General features: G+C 43.3%; 1 protein-coding gene across 1 annotated transcript; it reads left to right on the top strand.

Moving 5' to 3' along the window:
- The first annotated feature begins 9,410 nt into the window (after positions 1 to 9,410).
- On the top strand, positions 9,411 to 9,719 carry LOC101644020 (non-histone chromosomal protein HMG-17-like). The gene has a single exon (XM_045296687.1). It carries the CDS (start codon positions 9,411 to 9,413, stop codon positions 9,717 to 9,719), a length of 309 nt encoding a protein of 102 aa, XP_045152622.1.
- Positions 9,720 to 10,243: the final 524 nt, after the last annotated feature.

Below are 10,243 nucleotides of genomic sequence, written 5' to 3'. Positions count from 1 at the left end.
ATCTATTGTTCTCATAGGGACGCTGGCATCTGAGTTTCTAACAGTCATGGCGTCAGCAGTTGAAAAGTGACCTGGGAAGGTCCACAGCACATATTCAGTTTTAAATTTCCTGAAGCATAATTTTGAATCGGGCCCCCTGTGAAGGAATGAGTCGTTTGGCTGGGCTGGGCGTCTGGCATCCGCTTCTCAGCCCGCTCTGCTATCCTCTGCTAGCTCTGCCTGTGCAATAATGTGCTCTTGGTATGACTCAAACATGGGTTCTTCATGAAAACAACGCTTTTAAAAATTAAGCTGGATGCTAGTATCCATCACAGTAATAAATAAGATAATAAGTCTAAGACGTTTCCTACTTTGACATGTTGGCAAAGGTTCTGGACCATGACACGAAGATGCCCACCATATGTTCATTCTGGAGAAAGTTGGATATTACAGAGGTCGTTTCCAACAAGAGTGTTTTCAAAAGCCGTACGATGTTGCACTTTCCAACGTCAGTAGCTGCTTATGGTGCATGATCCACAAGCAAAATGTGTAAGTAATGAAACAATCAAGTCTGAAAAATGAAGGGGCAATAGAACCTGCAGAGATCATGAGACTGGGCACATCTTTTTGCTATGGAACCGCTCTCAAAGCAAATCAGTTATTTTAATTTTATTCATCCTCCCCTCCTCCCTCCGAAAGACTCAGTGCACATGTGATAACAGCTATGGAAAATCGAGAGTCCAGCAGAATTGAGATAAGGGTAAAAGAATAATGCGAGTGGGTAGTTGAGCGGGAGGAGTAGTTATAATGAGCACACCTAGTTCACGGTCCAGGAATGCCACTGACTGTGATTTCGCTTGGGTCAGAAGTAGTGTTTACAGATCTTGCAGGAGGGCGGCTGGAGGAGTAGCCCCTAGGCCATCTCCTATAGCCCTCTGAAGGGACTCACCCCCTCTTCCCTCTGCTCCTGCAATCAGAGGCTGACCTGATGGCCCTGTTGAACAGGCTCCCCTGTCGTCTGGCTTCTGGTTGGATTCAGCTAGTTGGAGCCCTGGCAGAAGATCAGAGGAAGAGGAGAGATTGAGATCACAGTATTTACTCTCTGGTTTCCCCTCTGGAAGGTGGCCTTGAATTATCGGCATCCCTAGACAGAAGCTCACAACTTCTCTCAAGGCAGCCTCTTCTGCACAACTCTGTCTCAATGAGTTATCTTCTCCCTTTCCTTTGAGCCTAAAATAGGGATGGCAGATTTGCCAAAAACAAATCCAGAATGATCATTAAATTTGAATTTGGGATAAAATAGTCAGTTTTTAAGTCCCATGCGATATTTGCAACAGACTTGGGCTAAAAGACCACTCACTGTTTACTAGAAGTTCAAATTGACCAGGGAGTCCTTGACTTTATATGACAACCCTAATCTCAGGGTACTATCAGCTGCTAACCCACTGCTTCTGATGTCCTTTCCTGGTTTCCCTACACCTGCCCATATCTTTGGAATGACTCCCTTTGTCTATGAGCCATCCTCAAAATTTCCTGATTTGAATGTGCCATCTGTTTCCCCCCAGGGTCCTGATTCAGTCATCAGACCCTACTCTATTCGTGTCAAGGTTATTTCCTCTCGACCACACTGAGCAAGCGTGCGGCCTGAGCAGGTTCTTGTAGTTTCTGTACATGACCTCAAGATTCTCCAGAACAAAAACATTGAGAAGTATTTGGCCCAGGCCCTGGTGATACACTGTCCAGGTATAACCGTCTGAAGATGGTTCTAGCTGGAGGCAAGAAGATTTGGAGAGAGGAGTAAACTGTCTCAAGTACTCAACAGACCTGTTGATTTCTGCATGGAAGTCACCTACAAGTTGACCTAGAACAAGTAGCAAGGCATTAAGAATGACATGTAGAAGCTAATGACCTCAAGGGAACCTGTACTTCCTAAGATGTCTAGGATGAACTCCCTGGGGGATTACCACAGTAAACATTGACTGGAAATAAGTCATGATCAAGCACGAGATGTGAAGAGGGATGCTTTCATGGAGCTTAAATATTTCCATGGAATCAGATTGAGCTCTGCCTCAAGACCACTGCATACCTGATGTGAATGGTTATGATAGCTCATGTTTTGGTCAGCCCACCAAAAGTCTCCATGTGAACATGCACAAGAAATTCCTGGACTGTGTGGAGCAAGTGCAGTTAAAGAACAATTACCCCAGTTCTGGTACAACAAGAATCTCAAGCTTTAGAACACGTATTAGTCCCAAGCAATGGCTTAAGGGTTTTCTGGATGGAGGCATGACTATGAGTATATAAGGGCATAAATCTATGCTTCATTGACCTGGTGGCCACCTCATTCCTCCCAAAAGCCATGACAATGAACTTCAAGTTTGTCCCCATGATAAATGCGGGCAAAATAAGGAGTCATGTCCAGCCACCTGTTATCTTTCCCTTGTTTGGGGAAAAACACTGGGGAAAGGAAGCCTTGAACTCCATCTGAGCCATCACTGTTTTTAGCCCTTGAACTCAAACCCCACTCTCTTGTCTAGTCTAATGGAAAGGCAAAGCATTAACTAGGTTGGCAGACACTTCAATGATTACCAAACGGCACCAAGAAAATAGAATCTGTTCAGAAATTGCTCCACTCCCTCACACACCTGTGTGGTGACTACCTTGGGGACCAAACAAGTTCTAGCCTTAGTCATTTTCTAGTTTGAGAGTAAAAGGATGGTAAGTAGCAGATAACACTCATCTCCCAGCTGAGGAAATAACTGTGCCCACATAGCCACCCCCAGACTGTAATTGTAGACTTTGGAAACTGGATGTTTGTTCAGATTCCTATCATCATGGAGACAGTCAACTTTTTGTTCTGTGGCAAATAAGGAAAGCTGAGCCATATTTTGCTTCTCCGTGTAAATGACATGAAACTGCTCCTGATAGTTTTACACTTCAAACTTCTTTCTTACCTAGCCACGCCCACCAAAAATGCCTTCAAAAATGCTTAAGACCAACCCTCTGAATAACAAAGAGCAGGCTATGAGGGATTTGAACTTACAAATGTCAACTAAGCGTTCTTCGCTTCCTTCCAGGCTCTTCTAGCCTTCAGAGAAACGGACACAGGTGTATTCCTCTGATAGCACCAGCCAACAGGCCCTCAAAAGATGGAGGGGGGAAAAACAGTGCATGCTTAATCTTATACCCTTCTGCAGGGCACCTGCAGTTCTGACCTATTGATAACATCATGATTAAATGACACGTGAGAGTTTCCGTTTCAATCGCTGTAGTGAAATAGCATGCCGACCAGTCATACTGCATTTCACTTGCATACAATTTCTATTTGATTTCACCTCTCCAAATGTACCAGCCAGAGTTTGCACCTCCTGCCCACGCACATATCCTGTAAGGCGTTTGAATGCATCCTGAATGGGGCACTTGCGTGGTCTATGGGCTGAATGCAGCCTGGAATGTGATCGACAGTTCCTGTCATTTCAAAGCATCTCGGGCAGCGTACCTTTTCCAAAAGCTCTCAGGCCATATATTCCTTACTGGGCAGCCAAAAGTTTAAAATATTCAGGTGACTTGCCTCTCTCTGATGCTCCACCCATCCCCTACCCCTCCCACCCAAAAAAAAACCCCAAACAAAACACCTGTAACTGTGCAAGAACTACAACTAAGGAGGAGAAGTTTACCAAATTAAAGACTGTGGTGAGAGGAGTGAGTTTGGGTAAATAAGATAAAACTGGAGCTGCAGTAAAAGGTGGTTTGGGCTCATTAACAAATGGTGTCACTTGACAAGTGCTGAGGGAATTTTAAAGATTGATCATGTCCTGCTGAACTGAGCAGCAACACTTGACTTCTCCTCCCGAGTCTGACTCCCACGGTTTCAACCAGTGAGGTGTGAAGGCCATGGCCATTCATCTTGCCTTCCTATTGCTTAGTATCCAAGGAAGGGAGCTAAGTGTCGGAGGAGAGAGAAGGAACTTCCTAATAACAATGTGCGTGTGACTTCTAATCTCAGCCATGAGATAAAGACATTTGTAAGACCTCACTTCTTTTCTGACAACACAAAATAACTATAAAACCAAAAGCTATGATTTTGCTGAGGCCTGTTAAGGAATTGAGATTGTAGGGCCAACTGCCACCCTGAGATCTAGGCAGACAAGATCACAACTAAGATCGACTTAACTGGACTACAAGCTGGTAGAGCCACACACAGAGCTTCACTTTCCATGGCAAGCTCACTGACTCCTGCTTGGGGTTTGTAGGGAGGCAACTAATCAAGAAATCTCCTTCCCTTTGGTGGGGACGTGGCCACTGAAATTCCAGTCTCCAACATCTTAGTACTAAAACACCATTGTAAGGGCAAGTCTCTTTCTTCCAGAGTTCAAGTAATAGTCCCAGAGGATTATTACAAGATTGTGATTGCTCTGATTGCTCCATGTGCATTCTTTGAGCCGATCATTATTTCTAGAAGGCCAATAGTTCTAGCAGCATCTCTTGGAATGGGAAGTGGAAATTTCTTTGAGAATAGGAGGAGCATTTATTTCCAGAAAAAAGAGTGAAGAATCTTGAGATAGCAAAAACCACCCACATTCACGGTATTCCACTCTTTGATTCTGTAACATGCACACGTAATCATTATCATTCACACACACATGCAGGAGGGGGACCCCCCCAAAAAAAGAAACCCTGAAAATTTTTTTCTAAGCTACATACTTAACTTTTGTTTACAAAACAACCTTATCACCTTCAAAGTACTCTCCAGTACACTTAATACATTTGTCAAATCTGTGATTCCATTATTGGAAACATTTTTCAAACTTATCTGTTGGATGGCTGAGCACCTCCCTCATTTTTTTCTTCAGCTCTTCCACATTGTCAAATTGCTGCCCTTTTATGTCTCCCTTCATTCACAGAAGCAAAAAGTAGTCGTATGGAGCAAGGCCAGGTGCGTAAGGTGCCTGGGGCAAGAGAGGCATGCTGCTTTTATGCTCAAAACTGGCGCACTGAGATGGCTGCATGAGCAGGTGCATCGTCGTGGTGGCAAAACCAGTTCCCCATCTGCCAGAAAGCAGGCCTTTTTTTGTTGCACACCATTACACAATCTTTTCAGAACTTCTAAAAAGAAAACTTGGTTCACAGTCTGATCTGTGGAAGCAACTCTAAATGCACTATCCCCCTCATGCCAAAAAAAAAAATGAGCATCAGGTTTTTGGGGGTACCCTCTCATATAGATAACTATATATATAATTTTAAAAGTGTCCCTACTCAATTGCAAATTTTACCACCTTTCCTGAAAAGAAACTACACAGTCACATTCCGGTCTAGCTTCTCAACATCTTGTGCACTATCCTGACTAGGTTCGAATACAGCTTCTCCCAACCGCAGAAGCTAGGGCTAAGTGAACAAATTAACCACTCTCAGCATACAAACAAATAAACAAATGGAAAAACAAAGCCAGTGCTCATCACGATGATTCTAACTCGAGCAACCCTCTGGAACAGTATGGATGTTTCAAGGTTGTCATCTGCATGCAAGCAGACCTCACATTTCCTCCATGGAGCAGCGAGTGAGTACAAAATACGGTCCATGCCAACAGCTGCCAAATGCTTACCTTCCACACCACCAGGGCTCGCGATCCTCCACATATTGTTGTTCTTGGGTGCCATCAGGTTGCTTTTTGACACACAGCAACCCTATGCGAACAAAATGCTGCTCATTCCTGCATCATCCTCATAAGCATTGCTGTCTTTGAACACATTACTGCAGGCGCTGAGTCCATCATTTCCTTGAAGGTTTTGATTCTCTACTTTAGAAAGCAGAGTGTCCTTCTCCAAGAACTAGTCCCTCTAGGGACTGGTCCAAAGGACATGAGACAAAGTTACACTAGCATCCTTTCCCAGGAGAATGTTGGTTGTACTTCTAAGATAGATTGGCTCATTCTTCTGGCAAGAGTATATCAACTATCCCTCAGTCACACCACAATTGAAATGCATCTGTTTTGCTTTGGTCTTCCTCATTTCCCAGCTTTGAGGCAATTGAAAACCATGTCTTGGTTCAGGTTCACCTTAGTCCTCACAATGACACCTTTGCTTCCTAACATTTTGAAGAGGTCTAAGCAGATTTGCCCCATGCGATATGTTGTTTGGGTTCTTGACTGGGGCTTCCATGGGTGCTGATTGCGGATCCACATAAACTGAAATTCTCGACAACTTCAACAATTTCTCTTTTAACGTGATATTGCTTCTTGGTCCCATTGTGAGTTTTTTAAATTTATTTTGCTTTTATTTTGAAATTGAATCCATTCTGAAGGCTATAGTTATTGATCTTCATCAAAAGTACTTCCAGTCCTCTTCATTTTTAGCACATAGTTGCTTCTGTCATCATCACCCTGCGGGTTATTGTTGCGTCTTCCTCCAATCCTGCTGCCAAGCCCTTCTCGGCCAGCTCCTGGGTCTGATCGCTCAACATAGCGAACATAAAATGACGGAGAATCCCAGAAACGCTGTAATCAAAGCTCCCTTTTGGTGACTAGAGAAGTGGAAAGAAATGGCCCACATGCAGCTATTATAAGAATGTATTTCTCTGCAGGTAGAGAGAATTCTAGGAAAGTCCAGCTCATTCGGTAATCCCCACAGGGATGGCCCTCCCTTGACCATTGAATGCGCAGGCTTCTTCCGAGATGATGTAGAAGAGCTTTTGAGTCCCTGTCGCAGACTACGTCTTGGCACGTGCTTACGGGGGCCTGGAGATGGCCTTAGTAGTTGAGCAACCACAGGTCTACTTCTAGACAGGCTTCCCAGATAATATCATTTGTTAAAACTCTGGCAACTGTATAGTGGAATCAATTCTAGGAATCTCCATTAGCTTGAAACCAATGCCAGAAAGCTTGCCTAATCAGGATGCTTAAATCTGTATCCTGACTTTCAGTGTCTGTCTCTTAGCAACAAGTCATAGCTCTCTGCCCATGCTTCTCACCCTCTGTTTTGTACATCCACATGGGTGTCTGCTTTAGGGCAATTGCAGCATTGAGGCAGAGCTCATGGATCTCTGCCCTCCCCTCACACTGCACCCAATTGGATGGGACCTTATTATATTAATTTATGGGGTAAATTATTACCTTGGAGGGGGTGCATAATTATTAATACTATAAAATAAATCTTTCCAAAAATTCCAGTCTGTAAAACAGTACCATTCACTCAACAAAATCGATGGGAATCTACTATGTTCCAGACACCAGGCTATGCACTGATAATCGACACGAATCCCACAAATACCCTTATAAATGCTGTTGTTAAGGCCCCAGTGGAACTTGGAGGGTCCCTATACTCCTCGTGGCTCCTCTGCAAACACCATCACTTACTTCCAGAAGTTTCCACATATCCCGGAGGCTCATTCAGACCATTAGACCTGTCTCACTCTTTTGTTCAGAATAAGGACTTTGAAGGCGAAGGTAGAGTATCATATGGCATTTTACAACTTACATATTTTAAAGCTTAATTGCATCAGCTATCTTGTTCTACAGCTTTAGATAAAAAAGACTACAGAAGTTGCCCACCTTTCTATTTTCTAAAAGAAAAACTCCATCATCCTACATTCGCCTTGGAGATCTTTGTGCTGTAAGTGGAAGAGCACACATGCTGCCTTGTGCTTTGGCATGCCCTTTAACACTGTCATTTGTCTTCTTGAGAGAAGTCGAGGTGGGAGGACATGAGCAGAAAGAGGTAAGGGAGTAGGATTAAGGAAGCCAAGAATGGGCTCCATGGTGGAAGGGAAGCCTTGGGATGAGGAGGGAGAGGAGGTGCATAAATGTTATTTTTACAAATGTATCAGGGGGAGAAAGCTATAAAGTTTAACTATAAGAAGAGGAAGAAAATGTCACTCAGAATTCTTCCAAGAAAACTAGAATCTTAGGTGTGTTGTTAACAAGGGAAAAGTTGATAGAGGCCATAAAAGGCTTGATAAAATCTATCTATATATACTAAAGCAGGAAGGGGGGAAAGCTCGTAAGCAAAGAAATGCATTCTGAATACTAAATATTGGTCAATTCATTTGACCACTCTGAGCCAGGAACAAGGTGGGCCACCTGGAAATATAGACACAGACAATAATAAAACCAAAAATAATGTTTTCTCAATGTCTGGTGTGTGTGTGTGTGTGTGTGTGTGTGTGTGTGTGTGTGTTATGTAGGAAAGGCAATTAGTCAAACAGTCACATAAATAATTATAGGACTGCCTCTGTTGGACGATGAGGGAGAAGCACAGGAAGCTATGAAAGGGGATTTGATTGGGTTACAAAGCTGGGGAAAGTTCTACCCAGCTGATCACTGTAGACTAGGGATTAATACACGGCAAAGGGAGGAGAGAAGCTGAAGAGCCTGCTCTATCCAGGAAAGGGCCCACTGGGAGCGATCAAGGGCACAATGCTGGGAGTATGGTGATTGTCCCAAACTATGCAAAGCATGGCAAACCACACCCAGGGTTTTGCCTTTGACCTACAAGTTAAGGAATGGCCATTAGTCCTTTACAAAGGGTTTGTGTAAGAAGCTATGAGTAGATAGAGAGGTGAGATTAATTCTTGCTAAGGCATAGAAGCTGCAAAAAAATCAATTAATAATCAAAACTTCGAATGTATGAAGTCTGACTCTTGGAAAGTTTTAAATTATTAAGGATGAAATGTAAGGCATAAAGATCAATATCTAGACATTACTGAGCTGAAATCCACTGGTATTAGCCATTTCGAATCAGAAATTTTATGGTTTACTCTGCAGGAATGACACAATCAATCGGAATGGCATTACATTTATTGTCAAAAAGGACATTTCCAGATCTATCTTGAAGTACAATACTGTCTGTGATGGGATTATATCTATCCACCTTCAAAAAAAAATCAATCAATACAATTATTATTCAAATGTATGAACCAAGCACTAAAACTAGTGATAAAGAAATTGAAGAATTTTACCAATGTCTTCTGTCTGAAATTGATCAAACATGCAATCTAGATGCACTGGTAATTATTGGCAATTGGAATGCAGAAATTAGGAACAAAGACAAAGGAATGGTAGTTGGGAAAGATGGTCTTTGTAATAGAAATGAAGCTGGAATTCGCATAATAAATCTTTGCACGACCAATGACTTGTTCATAGCAAATACCTTTTCTCAACAATATCCATGATGACTGTCCACATAAACTTCTTCAGACGCAAAACACAGAAATCAAATGGACTACATCTGTGGGAAGAAACGATGGAGAAACTCAATATTACAAGCTAAAACCAGGCAAAGGGTTGACTGTGGAACAGACTATCAATTGCTCCTATGTAAGTAGAGACCAAAGCAGAAGAGAATTAAAACCAGTCCACAAGAGTCAAAAATGACTTTGAGGGAAGAAGAGGTGAGAACAACCCCCAGATGGACCAAAGCCCCGATGCCGTCACCACCATGCCCAAGAGAACGGCTGAAGGGACTCTAAGGGACATCAAAGCCAAGGTGAAGGATGAACCTCAGAGGAGATCAGCAAGCTTATCTGCTAAGCCTGCTTCTCCAAAGCCAAAGCCTAAGCCAAAAAAGGCCCCTTCCAAGAAGGGAGAGGAGGTACCCAAAGGGAGCCAGGGGAAGGCTGCTGCTGGCGAGATTGGGAACTGCCCCGCAGAAAATGGAGACGCCGACCCAGACCAGGCACAGAAAGCTGAAGGTGCTGGAGACGCAACTGAAGTGTGTGTATTTTTGAGGACTGTGGACTTCTGGTGACTGTATTTCAAAATAGGTTGAAATACTATTTTTTATCAATAACAATGCAGAATTTTGTCTTACTTTTTTTTTTAAGCTATGTTGTTAGCACACAGAATACTTCATGGCTATCTTTTTGGGGGAGGGACAAATGTCACCAATACGCTGTCTCCCAAGCTGGATTGATGTGGAAGACAGCACCTTGCCCTGCTAGCGGGGAGAAATGCCCTCTGGGTTTTCCAGGAGAAGGGATTCCCTGGCATTGACACACACGAGCCACCTTGGCACAAACACCTTGTGAGAGGAAAACGTCCAAATTGTTTTGACATCCTCCATACCCTCTTCTCCCTCTCTGCCTTCAGCAGAGAGTTGACTCCCACAAACCCAGAGACCTGTTGGGAGCTGATCTCAAAACATTGGTTGTTGGTGTATCGGGCAATCTGGACTTTCCAGTGACACCATCCTCACAGCATCCCTCAAAAGAGTGTGGATCTTCGGATTGGTATTTCTGCCGTGTTCATTTCATTTTCTGAAAGTCAGGGTCG

The sequence above is a fragment of the Echinops telfairi genome, unplaced genomic scaffold (assembly GCF_000313985.2).
Source record: "Echinops telfairi isolate 266 unplaced genomic scaffold, ASM31398v2 ScPeMD7_3;HRSCAF=10, whole genome shotgun sequence".
Classification (NCBI taxonomy): Eukaryota; Metazoa; Chordata; class Mammalia; order Afrosoricida; family Tenrecidae; genus Echinops; species Echinops telfairi.
The sequence above is the reverse complement of the archived record's forward strand: the minus strand, read 5'-3'. Positions and strand labels throughout refer to the sequence as shown.